At 31.6% G+C, this 19,217-nt stretch overlaps 1 protein-coding gene across 1 annotated transcript; it reads left to right on the plus strand.

Annotated features, from left to right (window-relative positions):
- Window positions 1-12,633: 12,633 nt before the first annotated feature.
- LOC112007413 (ankyrin repeat-containing protein ITN1) lies at window positions 12,634-19,192 on the plus strand. The gene is given in 6 exon segments (XM_065762189.1): window positions 12,634-13,328; window positions 13,538-13,693; window positions 17,793-18,347; window positions 18,350-18,706; window positions 18,709-18,780; window positions 18,783-19,192. Coding segments are annotated over 6 exon segments (1,749 nt in total). The 5' UTR covers window positions 12,634-12,790; the 3' UTR covers window positions 18,854-19,192.
- The last annotated feature ends 25 nt before the right edge of the window (window positions 19,193-19,217 follow it).

Genomic DNA, 19,217 nt, shown 5'->3' on the forward strand with positions numbered 1-19,217 from the left:
TGTAGGCTCCATGTATTGAATCTCCTTAAAATTGTTGGTGCAAATACAATGATAATAGAAATAACACAAAGAGAAACTAAATAATAATTCTGAATTTTATTACTTTAAAGAGAGAAATTACACAAGACTATTTGGACTGAGGCGCGGCACTCGCTCTCTTTAAGGAGATTCAAGCCCTTGGTTGGTTAAACTTTGTAACCGGTACAGACCTTCTCTGACTTGTCTCCCCCAAGATACAATAGCCCAACGAGTGTTGTATGGCGAGAACAACCTTTGCACAAAGTGTTCAAGCCCAAACCTCCATCAGAAAGAACGCCCTTCTTTGACAAGAATCTCTCTATTTTTTTTAAGTGTATATTGTATTTGCAATAACTCCACTCTTCACCTCCCCCTTGTGCACGTATCTAGCCCAATATCTGAGTCAATACATTTTAGCCCATTAATCACCACAATTAAAAAGAATAAAATAGTCTCTCTCCTTTTCAATGTGGGATTAAACATTTTCACTAACTCCTCATCTTCCATATTCACTCCCTCATCTTTATATTTATGTTATAACATTTATTCATTTTAATTATTTAATATTAAAATGCTCCAACAAGTAGTTACCCACTAAAACTAAATAAGCAAACTACTGAAAAGATACAATTGTTTAATGTTTTAAAGTGAACGTGTCAGCAATTTATGTAGCCATGTGACGAAATGAGAAGTGGTCAATGAAAACTTAAACGTTTCGGCCATTAGTTATTATATAGATTTCAACTCTAAGGTGTGGTTTGTGATAGCTGAAACGCAGCACGTTTTACGTCTGTGTTTTGTTTTGTTTTTGTTTTTGTTTTTTTTTTTAAAGACGCCTGAATAGTGCACCAAGGCATATGAATAGTAAAAAAAGAGTGAACGGTAAATTTTTTATTTCTTTTTATTGTTTTCATTTTTCAGTTTTCAGCAAAATAAGCGGTATCCAAATAGACCCTAAATGTTAGCCAATACCTTTTCCTCAAAGAGAGAGAAATAAAAAATTGTCAGCCAATACCTAGTCATAAGTCAACTTCTTATTGTGTGCTTTTGAGTATTAAAAATTTTTAGTACTATAAATTTTATTTTTAAAAAAAAACTTATAAATTAAGGTAATAAATAATGTAATTGATGCTATTTCAACAGCATATTAAATAAGCATTGAATTTCTTCTTTTTTGTAATTAATGTCATCAATTTGTACAAGGTTATGTTTGTGCATGTGAGCATTTAATCTTTTGACACAAGAAATATGACATTTATATATTTATATTGTATTTGTAATGTAAACTTATATGGTAGTCACTTAAAAATTGATAAATATTGCATACATTTACAAAAGGTGATAATACTATATTCTTTTTAACTTTATTTTTTATAAATTGTGTACTAAACAGGTTGAAATAAATTGTGTCATATCAACCCGCTTAATAAATGGGTTGTTTATGGTTAAGATATTTTCAAAATATTTTTGAATGGTTTAAATTAATGTTGAGATAAGTATTTGACTAACACTTATTAATTACGACCCCTACTTGTAAATGGTCCATACTAATTTTTCCTAGCACTAATTAATAGTCAATATTTTGTTCTATGTCAACAAGAATCTATCGTTGTCTAAATCACACTTTATCTTTATAGCTCATACAAAACATAGCAATGGTTGCAAAGTATGGTATAAAGTAGGATTAATTTACCCTTAAAACGAGATCAGTACTAGAGAAATTAAAATTTCCCCAATTATATATCGTATGTTATTATTTTATAATTTATTAAAGTAGTACATAAATCGTGATTAGAATGATATTATTTTCACATAAATCTATAACATAATTGATACTATTTTTACTATTCGTGGATCATAATACAGTATGTTAAAATTTCTTGGCAAAAACAAAAAAGTATGTTAAAATTTATAAAAATAAAATAAAATATTAAAACTACTACAAAGATTATTAAAAAAAATTTACAAACTAATGTAATTCCATCCATTTTCAAATGCAATTAATAAATGTGTCTGCAAGTCAATAAATTTATATTTCAGAGGAGAAAGGCAGAAAGTAGAACGGGGGTTATTGTTGGGAAATTATTGTGTATTCTCGGAGTATCATAAATGCGTATTCTCTTCTTTCATATGAGTGGTGGGTCTTACTAATTGTGTGCAGTCAACCCACCAATCCGCCAAAACCGACCCGACCTAACCCAACCCGCCGGGTTGGGTCGGTTTTTAGGGTTTGGTGGGTTGGGTTGGGTTACAAATGTTTTTTGATAGTGGGTCAGGTTGGGTTTGGGTTATAAAATTCTAAACCTGCCAAACCCAACCTGACCCACTCATATATTTAATATATATTTAAAATCTATTATATAATTAATAAATTTTTTAAAAATAACTAGCTCTTCTTATCCTATATAAAATCCAATTAGTTCACACAAACCCTAGTAAATTACTATTATTGTTTAGTCATTAGTATTGCTTGCCTTTAACGAGTCACATTGATACTAATCTTTGAGTTTTTTTTAATATATTTATATTTATATTTTTTCTACTCAATTTATTAATAATAGTAATAATAATAATAATAATAACTAGTCAATAACCTGTGCAATGCACAGGCTAGTTGTGAAAATTATATTTAAAAACAATTGATGGTTAATAAGTATGAATAAATAAAAAATGAAATTGGATTATATGTAAAAAAAAATAGCTTACCTAATTTAGTTAGAATTTTTTTACATAACCTCAATCCTAATTTGTTCAAAATTTATTTAGTTTTGGATCCCTTTATTAAATTCTAAATAGTTCTAATTAACATAGTTGAAGACTATATGTAACTCTTTTCTTTTCTTTTTTTCTTTCTTTTTTCTTTTTTTTTTCGATACCATAGAAAACAGTTACAAAGACACAAGTTATATAACATAAGATTTGGAGAGATCCAACAGTAATTGGGTCGAATAATGAACAGCTAGAGAATTGAAGCTACTTCTAACACATTACACTTGATAGTTTTTGGTACAAAAATGGTGTTAAAAGTTAAACCTTATTAAGTTAGAAAATGCAAGTCTTCATCATCAAGGTTGTTCCTGCAATCTTGGTTAACTTCTTCCATTGCAAACCTGTTCAATCCTTTTGCAACCACTGAAAACAAAATTAGTCTAAATCCAAGGTCTCTAGCTTCTATTGCAACCTCCACGATTGCATCCTGAAATGCTGCTGGGTAAGATGTTGACAGACTGCTAGGCTCCCCCACTAATATTAGATCTCCCTTCAAGTCCTTTGCTTCATATGCATAGCCACTTTGTTTCAATTTCTGTTTCCTTCAACAAACTACTTTGATAATGAGTTGCCAATCCCATTGGAGACATCTTTATTGAGTTGGTATGCTGTGATCTTGATATTAGGATTGTCCATTTCTAAAGGCCTCCTGTACCTGCATAAAGAGATTGGCAATGAGTGAGAACAACATTTATCAGATTTGGGTCTTCCCATCTGAACCACTTGATTTCTATGGTTCCATAAGGACCATAGAATGGTAAAAAGAGATTGAAGATATAGTCTTTTCCTGATTGACTATATGTTACTATAAAAAGTAAAATTTTAAAATAAGATTAGAATAACAATGTAGGAAAATAGCTTTTCAAATGGTTATCTGTAGGAAATCCTATGGGATGCAAATTAAATCACAATTAGCAACTTGCCCCATCTCACTAAGGGATGCAAATCTTGAGAAGATTGTTTTTTGTTAAAACTTTGAAAACAGCTTACATTATAATATGGGACAGAAATAACTCAATAACCTACAACAAAACATTGATTATTCAATAACTAAAACATACTTGCATTTTGTTTATAGTAAAAAAAAAAATAATAATAATAATAATAATAATAATAAGGAAAAGAAGAACAATTATGAAAATTTTCAATTTATAATTAACAATACTACTTTGGAAATGAACTCATTATCTCAAGTCTCAAGCAAAGAAAAAAAAAATGAAACTTATAAACTCATATGGTCTATATAGATTTAATACTTTAGTTTAGCACATAACATATGCAACAATGATAATTGACAATTATCAGTGATATACTTAGGCTTCCCAAGCATTAGCAGTATACTTTTTCCTTATTCCCATATCTACATCAGATTGGCTGAAATCACAAACATGAATTCTACTTGATGCAAATGCGCTGCAAAAAATATTAATGATAAATAAGAAAAAAAAAAAAAAACTTTTGAGACACTAAACCATGATCACAAAGTATTGGGACTGGACCATGATTTCTCTCTAGTACAACTAACTCATAGGAGTCACATAAGAGGAAATCAAGATTGAACATGGTGGCTCAGCATTTAGGAGAACCTGTATAAGAGATGTTAGCAAATTAATTTTTACTAAATTGGAATTGAAAATTACAGGAGAAACATTAGTATATACATAAAGTACAATATTGCAAATAGAACTCAATTTAGAAATTGCTTTTGGCTCAAGTGACAATTTGCCAAAAAGATAACTTGCCTTGATTCACTCTATTAGCCATATCTTCAGTTGAATAACATACATATTCTTGTCTTTCTCTATTAATCTTTTTATGTGACTAAGCATTTGTAGCTATGAATCAGTGCTTTACTGAAATAGCAAACTATCAATATCATATCCAATATTGTTTATTTGTAAGAAAGACAAACAACTTAATAACAAAATAAATAAATAGTAAAATTGGTATATGGGATGGGAGAGTAAGAATTTCTATTAGACTCAGAATGTGCAATAGTGTAAGTGTCCAATCGTATTATACTCAAATGTAAAAATTGCCAACTCACTATCCATTTATATGAGGAGGATGAGCCCATTGTCAGAAGAGTGGAAAGTACTAAAGAAGTAGACATCTATCTCAATTTGATAGGAAAACACAAACCTGAGATTCACCATATGAATTTATAATAAAAAATTGAAAGTAAATTTAACTCCCAACTACTAAAACAAATTAAAATAGAGACTCACTTAAATAGCAAGTTCCATACAATTACACACCATATGGATTTATTTCTATTTTTTTCAAAGAGAATCCACATTGGTTCTTGCATTGACGTTATTTAGAAACACCCTACCCTGTCGTCAAGTTTGAGACTTCTCCTAAAGTATTTCAAATTATTACCATTCTTCTACATCTTAGCAAATAATTTTTTGTATCAAATTATAAGTTAGTTTTTTTTTAAGTAAATAATTTTATTAGAAAAGGAAAAGAGAGGAAAAATTAAAAGATGTATACACTTCCATTTCAAAGAATACAAATCAAAGGGAAATAGAGTTTTTTTTTTTTTTTTTTAGGGGGGGGGGGATAATTCAAAGGGAAATAGAGTTGGCTCACTACACCTTGGCTACTCTATGGTGATGAAAACATCGTAAAACTACATACCTGGAGCTTGAGCTCTGACATTAAAAAACTTGAGCATTCTGGCATAACTTCTAAAAACTTAAATACTATTGGTGGTAGACTAAAATAAAAATTTCAGCTTACAAAGATTTACAAACGATGTGAACTTTACATTAGAATCTTTGTTTTCCCCAAAAGAAAATACATCTTTTCTAAGCACAACTCATTTTGGCATAAAAGTAAACCACAATTAAGTCAACAAATCAGAAATTCTCAAAGCTTTAAATCAAGGCAGTTAAAAACTAAAAATAGAGTTCATAAAATATCATGTCCTAAAAAAAATAAGAAATAGAAGAAGAAAATGAACCCTTATTTTCTGAAACAAAGTTCTAATTCATCCATCTGATGCAATCTGTATATTTTTTAATGAAAAAAAAGCAAAAAATTTCAAATCCAATGTGAAATCGTATAGATTACCTAAAAATACACTGAAATCGGCGAAGAGCGAGCAAAGCAAGAGTGAATGAGTGAACGGGGATGGCTTGTAAGGGAGAGGTTTGAGGAATAAAGAGAGAAAGGGGAAACAGCAGGACCCAAGACAAAGCGGAGAGAGAGAGAGAGCAAAAGGTGAGGGTTTTGGGTTTTAAGAATGGATATAGGTTAGAGAGAGTCAATCGCATAAAAGACTGGGAAAAAAATCGAAATTTAAAAAATAGAAAGAAAATAAATAAATAAATGCTGACGTGGAAATTTGTAAGGGCTTCAAAAGTTTTGGTTTTATATATAATAATAATAATAATAAATTTTGTCCAACCAATTGGTTTAACCCGACCCAACCCAAACCATGTGGGTTGGGTTGGGTTGAATTTTTTTTTGACCCATCATGATGGGTTAGGTCAAAAAATTCCCTTAATCCGACCAACTTGACTCATACACACCCCTAGGTCTTACTAATTAAATTCATAGTGGGACCTATCATTAATGTGAGAAAAAAAACTATGCATTTATGATATTCTGAGAATACCTAATAATTTTCCGTTATTACTTACCAAAAACCAGAGAGGAATTGTGAAATAATTTTCAAAGGGGGTTATCAATTGCAATTGATTACTCCAGTATGAAATAATTTTCCGCAGAAAGGAGGAAATGTGAAGTTTCAGCATGTTTCATGCTGAGCCGAAAGACGACAAAAAGTCTGATTATGTATCCCATGCTTATGATTTGCTTTTAAAAGTTACTTGGACAGTAGGAGTTAGGAGTTCTGACCATTCACTCTTAAAATTTAGTGGCCTCAGACAATTACGTATATCAATCTCATTACTTTTGTAAAAGAGTAAAGTCACGATAGAAACAAATGCACATTGGGAAAGAGGATGTGATTCTAATATAAAGACATACAACAAATTTCATTCAACATTCTTGATTTCATGTTAACTTTTAACAGTAACTGAAACAAGTTATAATAAATTCAACACATTAATTCCCTTAAATACAACATATTCAACATATTCAACATATTCTTTTAAGTAACGTGGAAGTATAAAGTATAAACCTCCAACAATCGGCCCAATGATTCCTGATGCTTTATGCCTTTATGAGATCCACGAAGAAGAAGTTAGCCTAATAGTTCCTAATGCCTCTTTAGATTTATAAGGTCTTGTTAGGCCCTCAAAGAGCTCTAGACACTCATTAGCCAACATAATAATAATAATAATAATAATAATAATAAAGGACACCATATGATATAAATAATAGATCCAGATGCTTTAATCTACTTAGTATCTCACCAAGGACTACACTTACGTGGGGAGTAGTCATTGACATACTCTAGAAGAGATCTATACATCATTTTTAGTTTTTAAAAAAAATCTATGGTTTAATTTGCCTAGTAAATTTTATCAGAATTACACATACCTGTAAGAATAGCCAAGTTCTCAAAGAATTTTATACAGCCAAGTTCTCAAAGAATTTTATACACCCTCATCAGGGGGAAAAAAATTCTATAGTTTAATCTATCCAGCATAATCACGCCAAAGATAGATATAACTTAAAACTACAACAAAATTCTTTGTGTGAGTAGGAGAAATGCAAATTTCATGCTTGTGAACATTTTGCTAAACATGTTATGATGAATTTTGTGGTAAATTTAGTGAAATGACGTATTAGATTTCAAGCATATTGTACTTTTGCTAGTAAATGATGTCATACCCAACTATTAATGATGTCATACTGCTTTTTAAAAATAGAAAAATTACACTTTACCACCATAAACCATACACCAGATTACATTTTGCACCATAAACTATTCAAATGCATACTTTACACTCTAAATTATGACATTTGTTACACTTTGTACTTTAACGTTAGTTTTATTGTTAAGTTAGACATAAATTAATAATATATGACTTGTATGTGATTTTTGTTTAGGTGGCACACTGAGTAAATACAAAAACACCCTTCTACAAATAATTAAAAACAAAAGCTTATTTCTTTTTATTTTTTCCAGGTAAAGCTCTCTCTCTCTCTTTCTCCAAATCAAAACTCTATAACCCTAAATCTCCAAATCAAAAATATCTTCAGCTCCACCACCGCTCCACCATCGGCCACCACCTCTGCACCATTGGCCACCACCAATGATTTTCAAGAGAATGGCAACAACAGCGTTCTTACTAGTAGGTTCTACCATAGTTGCTTTTTTCAAACTAAAAACTAATAAGGATTTGGGGTGCCAAACAGGTGGTGGAATGAGTTGAGAGAAATGCGGAATTAGATATGGTTTATAAGAATGGTTTATCAAATTATAATAATTGAGATATGAATTGTGAGAAGTGAGAACCAATTACACAACCTAAGATTTACCCTTTGAATCCGAAGTTGGATTATCATTTCTTGCACCAGGATTACTTGGTTAATTATTGAAAGCACAGGTGGAACTAACTTCTGGTTAGGGTGATTTACAGGATTTGCTATAGCTGTTAGAGTTAGTTTCATGTCATTAATCTGGTTTGGCTTTAGATTCTTTGTAAAGAGAGAGCTGGAAAAAAAAAATGGAATTAAGTTTTTGTTTTTAATTGTTTTAAGAGGGTGTTTTTGTTATTAAACAATGTGTTATCTAAGCAAAAGTCACATGCAAGTCATGTACTATTAATTTTTGTCTAACTTAACAGTAAAACTGACTTTAAGGTGTAAAGTGTAACAAAAGTAACAGTTTAATGTGCAAAGCGTGTATTCAAATAGTTTAAGAGAGTGTTTTTGTTATTAAACAATGTGTCACCTAAGCAAAAGTCACATGCAAGTCATGTACTATTAATTTTTGTCTAACTTAATAGTAAAACTAATGTTAAGGTGTAAAGTGTAACAAAAGTAATAGTTTAGGGTGCAAAGTGTGCATTCGAATAGTTTAAGGTGCAAAGTATAACCTGGTGTATAGTTTAGGATGGTAAAATGTAATTTTTTCTATTGAAAAGCTGTCTTAGAGTGGCTAGCAGACCCACAGAGATCCCTAGAAAACATAGATGAATTGTAGAAAAGCATATTTTGTTCTAGGCACAAACTTATGCTAAAAAAAAAAAAAAAATCACAAAAAAAAAAAAGAGAAAATTTAATAATTTAATACCATGGTCCATTAGTAAACATCCCAAAACTAATGTCACCTTATTCTCACTTTTAAATTAAAAATTATAACAAAAGAGAAAATTATCATAAATAGAAAATTCAACTAAATAGAAACTGAAATGAAGTAATTTACACAAAAAGTGGAGGCTTGGACTATTTTGATCATGGAATGTCACACGATTCAATTAAAGTTATGAATTTTTATTACCAATAACTTTACAGCTGACGCCTGACTTATTAGTTGTAAGCCTTAAATTAGAAACCTCCAATTTACTTAAAAGAAAGTCAATATTGTACCAAAGATTGTACCGGTTTGGCCATCAGTATGATATATTTCGGATATCAGCCAATACCGGTGTACCGTTTCGGGTTTACCACTATTTTATATATTTAATATATGTATATATACACACACCCGCATAAACACATCTATACAGACAAATCAACACAGAGATACACAAACAAACCCAATGTTTTTGTAATTGAGCAAAATTTTGTCATATATTATTTAATAATACTAAAATTATTATTGCACATAGTATTACACATAACTGTACACTAACTATCACTATTCTATTTACAAATAAAACCAAACAATTAAAGTGAGTTTGTAGTTATCTCAATGCTTCATTATAATAATTACACATGTTACTATTATTAAATATAATTTAACTTAAACAAACATGTAAGTATGATAATAAACAAATACAAATAACAATACATTGTTATCAAAACTAAGAATAATATAAAATTGTAAAACATTATAATAATTACACATGTTACTATTATTAAATATAATTTAACTTAAACAAACATGTAAGTATGATAATAAACAAATACAAATAACAATACATTGTTATCAAAACTAAGAATAATATAAAATTGTAAAACATTAAAAGTGAAGTATAATAAAATATAAAATAAAATGTATTCTCAAAACAATAAAATAATACTACATGTGAGCTGTAAACCACAAAATATTTACTTAGCTGTCAAAAGTCTCAGTAGACTCAATTAATTTTACATTTCGAATACAAACCCACAAAGAGAGAGGGGTATGCCACTGCAGGCAGCACATTAATGAACAAAGAAATCGAGATAGAGGGATGTCGAGAGAGGGGGAAGACAGACCAAGAACGAGAAGAGGTTTCCCGGCAGGCTAGCGTCAGCTCTGGCTTTGGCTCTGGTTCCGACCAAGTGCAGCAGTTATGGGTAAGTTCTAAAAATTTGTGAGAATTTTTGAGATTTCTCTATCTTTACCCGGTATCCATTTACCGGCCGAAACAGCCAGATTTTGCCAGTACGGCTGGTATTTTTTCCAATACGAAACAAGGAGTATTTGTATCGGTGCACTGGCCAGCACGGTATATATCGGTTGTACCAGCCAGTATGGTATGGAATTGACTTCCTTAACTTAAATTCCTAGGCACTCAAGACAGTCAGACTATTCATATATAAGTTGTATATTCAGCTCAATTAGAGTTTACATATTGTACAGTTGAGTTTCAATTACATGCTAAAAGATAAAAAGACTCGATCACTTTGAGATACTAGCAGTCGAATGAACAAAATACTCAATAAAACCGCAAGGTTGAGAGCGCTGTTGGTTTAGTAGGCTCACGAGGTTGGAGGAGAACAAACAAACATAACCGAACACCAGAAGTACCTGTGGTCAGAAAGAGTGCCAAAAAGATATTCACAAGTTGTTTGATTATGTAAAAGATGTGTAGGTCCACTATTGATGTAAGAGCTGCTACCAATTTCACATACATTTTGACAACTATTTTACGTGGTATATTATGACTGTCTGCTACTATTACACGAATCTATATGTTTTTTTTTTTTTTTTTTTACCGGTCAGGATAATTGCGAAAATATGTTTAGAATTAGTTCCCCAAAAAGTCATTGGAACATGAGTGTAGAATGGACGAGAGCATCAATAGAGTGTATAATATAGTGAAGTTTACGTTCAACTTGAACATTTCACCGAAATACGCATGGGCAAAATGTGAGGAAGATAGTGCCACAAAAACAGTGTATGGGGAATTGGGAAAAATTGTGTTTATAACTTTATATTCCATAGCATTAGCATGACACAATATTTTAATGTGACAAAACAATCATTTGAGTAAAGTCATGATATATATTAAAAAATTTGGATTGACTTAAAAAAAAAAAAAATCCATTAAAATCGCCAAATGTCATAAATGAATATAGCAAACCAACATGACAGTCCCATGACAGGGATAGGGGAGGGACTCCACACAGTAGATTAAAAAATATAAATCAAATGCAACAAGAGTCAAAGGCTCACTTAAAAATTAGATGGTAATGCAAACTGTTTTTCTAATTGGCATGAAATACAATTAAATGGCTGTAAATTGACTTGACCTAACAAACTCCTATAATTTAAAGATTAAACACAAGATATGGAAGCATGACCTAGATAAGAATGCCACAACTGAAGAAAGGGTGAAGTGGACTGGGTAATAATAGAGAAAGCTAGAGTAGTTAGGTGCAATGAGAACATTTGAAAAGTCATCTAATCTAATGGATCCCTATCACCTGTCTTGTTCAAGTCCTAGCTCGGTTAGTTGACTGTTGGCCTATATAGATAAAAGATTTAGAAAATTTTTTGGTACCAGGTAAACATCAGGAGCAAATTGTTATAAATGATAATGGATCCAATCGCTGTCAGTATAATAGGTGAGTGAGGATATGGGATTTGTATGATAAATAAGGTAGTGTTAAGTGTCATGTGATTATAGTAATCAAAATCAAAACATAAAGTGACAAATATACCTTGTGCTATACTTGTCACTTGGTGAGTTAATTAGTGGTTTTGAGTATTTCTTTACCATGCACCATTAGCCTTCATCCTTAAAATGGGATGAGTAGTGGATTTGATTCCTTTATTAATATACATATCTTTGAACCCAGGCTGATGAGCCCAAGTTCCCTTAATTAGCTTGCCATTCCAAAATTGATCCCAACACCTAAGAATCAAGATATGAACTGATTGAGAGATGCTTCTTCCCAGAGGAATTAGAAATTTTGGTTGGGGCATTACATGTGCACATTTCCACACCAAACATAACATTACTGTACAAAAAAAGAAAAGAAAAAATCCTATTAACATGTGCTCTTAAAAGAATTTATTAATGGATCACTTTTAAAAAAGTTTTAATATATGAGAAATATAGAAATCTATTAAAAATATAAGTTCTTTTTTATTTTTCATTAACCAATGCTTTTATAGGGCATCTAAAAAAAGAAAAATTTTAAGTCTCGAATTTGGTTATAACTGTGAGTTCAGAAGCTACCGAATATGAGTATTATGCTTTACAAAAATATTATACCACGACGTGAATAATTCTAATGTGTTCAAAAATGCCCCACGTTATTAATAGTGAGTTTAAGTAAATCAGGCTAATAACCACACACATAAGGACGTTTTCCATTCATTTTAAAAAATAAAAATAAGTACAGTTGTACATTTGCACGACATAAATAGCATTACTGTAAAAAAAAGAAATATAGTACAAATCATTTAAAGTATACCGCACTATCTGAGCCCACAAATGTCTAAAAAAGTCTAACAATAATTGATATAAAGCTAAAGTTAAATCTCACCAATATAATTGATGAGGACTGAGCAGCATTATCTGAATAAATTTCTTTACTTTAATATTTTCCTTCAAAGTAACCAAACCTCCATACCTATAAACCAGCTTTTCTGATTTCTGAAAAGCTTCCTCCCTCCCTTTCCTCTTCACAGCTTCAATTGATGGCTTCCACGGGAGAAAAAAGGGGTGTTTATAAAGATCATGAATCAAATGGAAAGCTGTACGAAGCTCTACTGAAAGAAGACACGAAAGCAGTGTTAAAACTCTGTGCAGATATGGAGGAGCATGCGTTACACATACTGACCATACACGAAGACACAGTGCTCCACAAGGCCGCTTACTCGAAACAAGCTGACTTGGTACTCAGTCTTCTTAAAGACTTGCCTTCCTGCCATGACAACAAATTGGGCCGTAAAAACCGTTCTGGAAACACAATCCTCCACGAGGCAGCTACTCTCGACCAAGAAAGCTCGGTGAAGGTAGCAGAAGAGATGATAAAGAGAGATCAAGAGTTGTTAAGAATGCGCAACGAGCTTGGAGAAACCCCACTCTTTCGAGCAGCTCGCTATGGTAAAACTGAGATTTTCAACTTTCTGGCAGATGAAAGTTTAAACTATGGTGAAAAGGACATGCAAAAGTTTGTTCAGAGGAATGACAAGACTACTATTCTTCACATCGCCATCCTTTCTCAGCACTTTGGTTAGTTCCCTCACTTTAACGTACTAGTCGCAGGAAACAGCTTGTGAAATCGTATTTTCAAAACCCGATTACAGTACACATATTGTGTTTGTGTAACTAGCTAGCTGTATCACCATTCTAATTGTATTTACATAATTTCTCCTTCGATTGTCTTGATTTGCTTTGTGTTTTGGGTTGTGGTTTCCATACACAAAATGGCATAAGAGCAGGTTTAGCTTTGGAAATCGCTACACACGGACGGTTCAAGTATTTGGTTGGTGAAAGAGACGAAGATGGGATGACCGCTCTTCAGCTTCTCTCATGCAACCCCAAAGCTTTTGTACCGGTGCGCAGGCGTGGATTCCTCAAGAGAATTTCCAGTAAGGGTAAATATCATATAGGATCCGTTTGGATAGAACTTATTATTGCTGAAAGTTGATAACAACTGATTGTTGTTAAAAACACTGTAGCAAAATAATTTTTAAATGTGTGAATAGTGTTGTGGGATCCACTTTTAATATTAAATATTGCGTAAACAGTACGTGAACAGTGCACGCACAGTACACGCACAATAAATTTTGTCTCCCAAAGTCAACAAGTGCGGCAAATAAAAAAAAAAAAAAAGAGAAAATGCGAAGCTGAAAAACGCACCGCAACTAACCTTCCTATCAAACCCACACATAGTCAACCTAATCAACACTATTTTCCTTCTTTTCTCCTTATCAGCACATATAAATGGTGTGATTTTCCTTTTTATATTTCTTGTCAAAAGGTAATTTTTTATTTCATATATAATATTTATTTTATGTCAAGATCCAGCTAAGGGAGGGTAAAACCATATAAATTACTCGTCCTGCTTATTCCGCCTTGCCCAACTATGTCCCACTCGTCTTGTAGAGGTGACTAGGTGAGGATGGGTTTTGCTCCCCTGTCCTCTCTTGTCTTTTTACCTTCTTGCCCCTATTGCTTTATCTTCATTTTTACGCTCTCATAACTGCTCACTTACTTTCTCTTACATCACTGTTCAAGAAAGTAAATTTCGTATCTGCAATTTTGGTAGGAGAATAAAATATTTTAATACTTATTGATATTAGTATATTGTTTCGAGTTTAATGCTATTTATAAACTCACACACACATAGTTGTATGAATGTATTTATTTATATCTTTACAATATGTTATTAAAATTCACATATTTTGTAAACCTAAATATTATCCTAAATACATTAAACTAATGTATTTTTTTTTTTTTTTTTTGAGAAAGTTAAACTAATGTATTAGATTACATAAAACGTTCTATAACTTTTTTTAATTTTAATTTTTTTTATTGTAACAACTAAAATACTCAAAAAATCTCTTATTAGTTTTTTATTCGGTATATTTAAAATAGTATAAAGTACGAGTACCAATTTTATGGTTGATGTAAAATTTATATCACCAAATATGACTGGTATTAATATAATATTGACTTTCTCGTTAATGTCGAAGCTATCCAATTATGGATGGCTAATAAGTCCAACCCACTCTGTTTCCATTCTGAGTTTTTCCCACCTTATATATAGGGGATGGGACACCTTGATCCAATTCCAACTATCCATGGTTGAACTCCTTCAATCATAGAGTTAGACATAATATTCAATTGTTGATTTAAACCATATTATAATTGTTATTATTAAAATAATAATAATTATTATTATTATTTGAGTGTGTTGGTGTGTGTGATTGCAATAGTTTAGGGAAGAATTCTTACATAGTAGTTAATGTAAACTTCAATACTTACATAATTCATTTTGATACAAGATAGAAATTCTACTCCAGTCTAATTTAAGTGTATATGTATATGAAACATTCTCTTAGAAATTTAAACCTTGACCCTTGCCTCTACATAATTTCACACATATTGGCCATATTTTATTTTAGTATATCAACATTTTTTTTTTCCTAGAAAAAGTTTCAACCTATTATGTCTGCTCCTGATAGTAACTTTTTAGCACTGTATCAGCACTTAATACATGAACTGTGTACATTTGTGCAGTAATCAATGTCAGTAGCTCGTTAGGTGAAAGTCAAATCATTTAAAAAAATATATATATATATATATATATATATATATTTTTTTTTTTAATCTGATTTTTTTTTTTTTTTTTTGAGAAAGTTAAACTAATGTATTAGATTACATAAAACGTTCTATAACTTTTTTTAATTTTAATTTTTTTTATTGTAACAACTAAAATACTCAAAAAATCTCTTATTAGTTTTTTATTCGGTATAATTAAAATAGTATAAAGTACGAGTACCAATTTTATGGTTGATGTAAAATTTATATCACCAAATATGACTGGTATTAATACAATATTGATCACCAAATATGACTGGTATTAATACAATATTGACTTTCTCGTTAATGTCGAAGCTATCCAATTATGGATGGCTAATAAGTCCAACCCACTCTGTTTCCATTCTGAGTTTTTCCCACCTTATATATAGGGGATGGGACACCTCAATCCAATTCCAACTATCCATGGTTGAACTCCTTCAATCATAGAGCTAGACATAATATTCAATTGTTGATTTAAACCATATTATAATTGTTTTTATTAAAATAATAATAATAATAATTATTATTATTATTTGAGTGTGTTGGTGTGTGTGATTGCAATAGTTTAGGGAAGTATTCTTACATAGTAGTTAATGTAAACTTCAATACTTACATAATTCATTTTGATACAAGATATAAATTCTACTCCAATCTAATTTAAGTGTATATGTATATGAAACATTCTCTTAGAAATTTAAACCTTGACCCTTGCCTCTACATAATTTCACACATATTGGCCATATTTTATTTTAGTATATCAACATTTTTTTTTTTCTAGAAAAAGTTTCAACCAATTGTGTCTGCTCCTGATAGTAACTTTTTAGCACTGTATCAGCACTTAATACATGAACTGTGTACATTTTGTGCAGTAATCAATGTCAGTAGCTCGTTAGGTGAAAGTCAAATCATTTTAAATATATATATATATATATATTTTTTTTTAATTTGCCATTTCATTAGATTAAGCAGAACAACAGGAGGTACAACAATCTTGTCTACAAGTCTTCAAGATAGGGGGAGGCAAATTACAGTTATTACACGAAAAACCTACTTCAAGAGCAATAGCATATTTAGTAGCAGAATGAGCTGCTGAGTTTGGAGATCTCGTAACCCAGCCAAACTCACAATTATCAAAAGATACACTCATGTCAGCAGCATCATGAATGATGGAGGAGATGGACCAATCAATTGGATCTTTTGCTTTGGATAGGGCATCAAAACATATTTTTGAATCCCCCTCCACAATGATGTTGCACCAATTTCCAGCGATAGCCAAGTTTAGAGCCCACAGAATTACAATTGCTTCAACTTGAGTAGGAGTGCATAAATCATGAATTTTAGCCCATAACTTTAACACTTCTCCAAACTCATTTCTTGCTACCACAGCTAAGGAGATGATAGTCTGTGATATAGCAACATCCACATTTAGTTTTATATAGTTTTTAGGAGGGGAAATCCATGAAGTCAGTTCCTCTCTCCTATCTTTGTGCTGCTCATGGTCCAAACCATTAAGATATTCATTTACTCTGTTTTCTGCATTGCATATGGTAGAAATGATGTTCACCTCACTGCCAATGATTTGAGGAGTCACATTTAATAAATGTCCAATAGTTTGGTGGGTGAACTGAAAGTCATTCATTTTTAAATGTATTAAACTTTTAGGAAAGAGTCATCAATGATTTGAAGGGTCACATATACAAATATACTGTGTCGAGTGTTTTCGTATGCGACAAAAATTGTATAATTTCTTGATGTTATATTCTCTTTTAAAAATGCAAATTTTTATTAAAATAATTAAAAATAAATACAATAATATGCTGCTAACTTCCAATCTTGAACTTCCTCCTAAACTTAAAAAGTACATTGACCAATAATTTAATAAGTTAAGGAGAGGTTTTTATATAAACTTATTAAATTACCAGTCCGTGTCCTTTTTTGTGCATAATTTAAATGCGGACCAACAATGCTGTAGTACAATTATTTAGTTTATGGCTAATACATTTTTTTTTTTTTAACTTTTATATATATAATTTCTAAGGCTACATGGTTAAGTATAAATTGTAGTTAAAGGCATTGTTTTTGCCTTAGAATTTGTCGCTTACAGACTATAGTTCATCTTTAAGCCTTTTTTAGAGGGATTTTTTTATTCTTTTTATTAATAATAAAAAAGATATTAAACCCTACAAATCCTTACAGACCTTTAAAATACAATATTGAATAGTTCTTTAGTAATGAAATTGCTTAAGGTTACTTAAGGATAAAATCTATGCATGATTTGATGGATGAGTTTAGAAGAGCCTGGAATTTTTTATTTACTTATAATTTTCTTAGCAATTATGTGTTTATAATGTCTATATAAAGCTACTAATTACTTTCACTCTTCAAAAGTCAAAATGTGCTGTAGTTCGGCCGAGACCAATGACATTTCCAAGGAAAAGTTTAGCCATGAATCAGCGTTAGAGCTTGCCAAACTGTTAGTAAAAGAAGACACCTCATGGGAGATCACTAGTTCTGGAATTGACACGAGTAAACCAAGGCTGCACAAATATGGAAGTACTGATGTTTCAACTACAAATGAGAATGTGGATAACCCAGATCAGCTGCCCTCTTCTATTTCTTTGCAACAAGTACCGGAACATGGGGGAATTACGCCATTGTTTCTAGCAACTAAGTCAGGGTGCATAGAGATCGTTAGAGAAATACTTGAAATATACCCTCAGGCAGTTGAGCACATTGATAATGAAGGGCGGACCATATTGCATGTAGCTATCAAGTACCGCCAGTTGGAGGTTTTCAAGCTTGTGTTGACAATGGAAGTAGCAATGAGGTGGCTGGTTCGAAGGCTTGACAATGATGGGAACTCCATTCTGCATATGGTTGGAATAAAAAGAGATGATTATGTCCCTGAAAAATTGCGAGGCCCTGCACTCGAATTGCAGGAGGAGGAGGATGCTCTATTGTGGCAGTTCTCATCGCGACAGTTGCCTTTGCCGCAGCCTACACAATACCAGGAGGTCCTAATCAGAATACTGGTGTTCCAGTCCTTCTCAATCATTCTTTCTTTGTGGTTTTCACAGCAACTGATGTACTCTCACTTACCTGTGCTTTGACCTCAGTGGTTATATTTCTTTCAATCCTCACAGCACCATTTCGATTAGAAGACTTCAAGCATTCGCTTCCCAACAAGCTCATGCTAGGCTTCACATTTCTTTTTCTCTCCGTTTCAATGATGATGATAGCATTTTCTGCAACGATCATCCTCATGATACGTAGTAAAGAAAGGTGGACAAAAATTCTCCTCTATTCCTTTCTTTCCTTCCAGTTGGCATCTTTGCACTAGCATATTTCCCTCTTTATCTTTCTCTGTCAAAAACTTACAATACTTGCTCAAGAAAATAATGGAGGCATTTCCTTGCCGTACTATGTCCACGGACACCTATTTCTTCTAAGCAATCGAAAAGCCGAAATTCGTAGTTCCTCCATTCGCCTTCAAGGTGGGAGCAATACTAATTCCTGTCGAGACAACTCAGTGGGAGAACACTGGGGTTGCCATGATACATCACAGACCATGCAATTCTCGGTTTAAGAAAGCCAAGTTGTTGAACTTATGAAAAACAGTCTTCTGTCTTGATATGCGTAGGAATTCTTCATGGGCACTAGAGAGACAGACTGTTTTTTTTTTTTTTTTTTTTTTTTTTTTTTTTTTTTTTTTGAGAATCTAGAGAGACAGACTGTTGATATGTATATAACTCTTGAATTTATGGTTTCTATAATATTGTTTGGTCTGATATATAGTATTTAATCAACTCTTGA

This window comes from Quercus suber, unplaced genomic scaffold, assembly GCF_002906115.3.
Source record: "Quercus suber isolate HL8 unplaced genomic scaffold, Cork oak 2.0 scaffold_446, whole genome shotgun sequence".
Lineage (NCBI taxonomy): Eukaryota > Viridiplantae > Streptophyta > Magnoliopsida > Fagales > Fagaceae > Quercus > Quercus suber.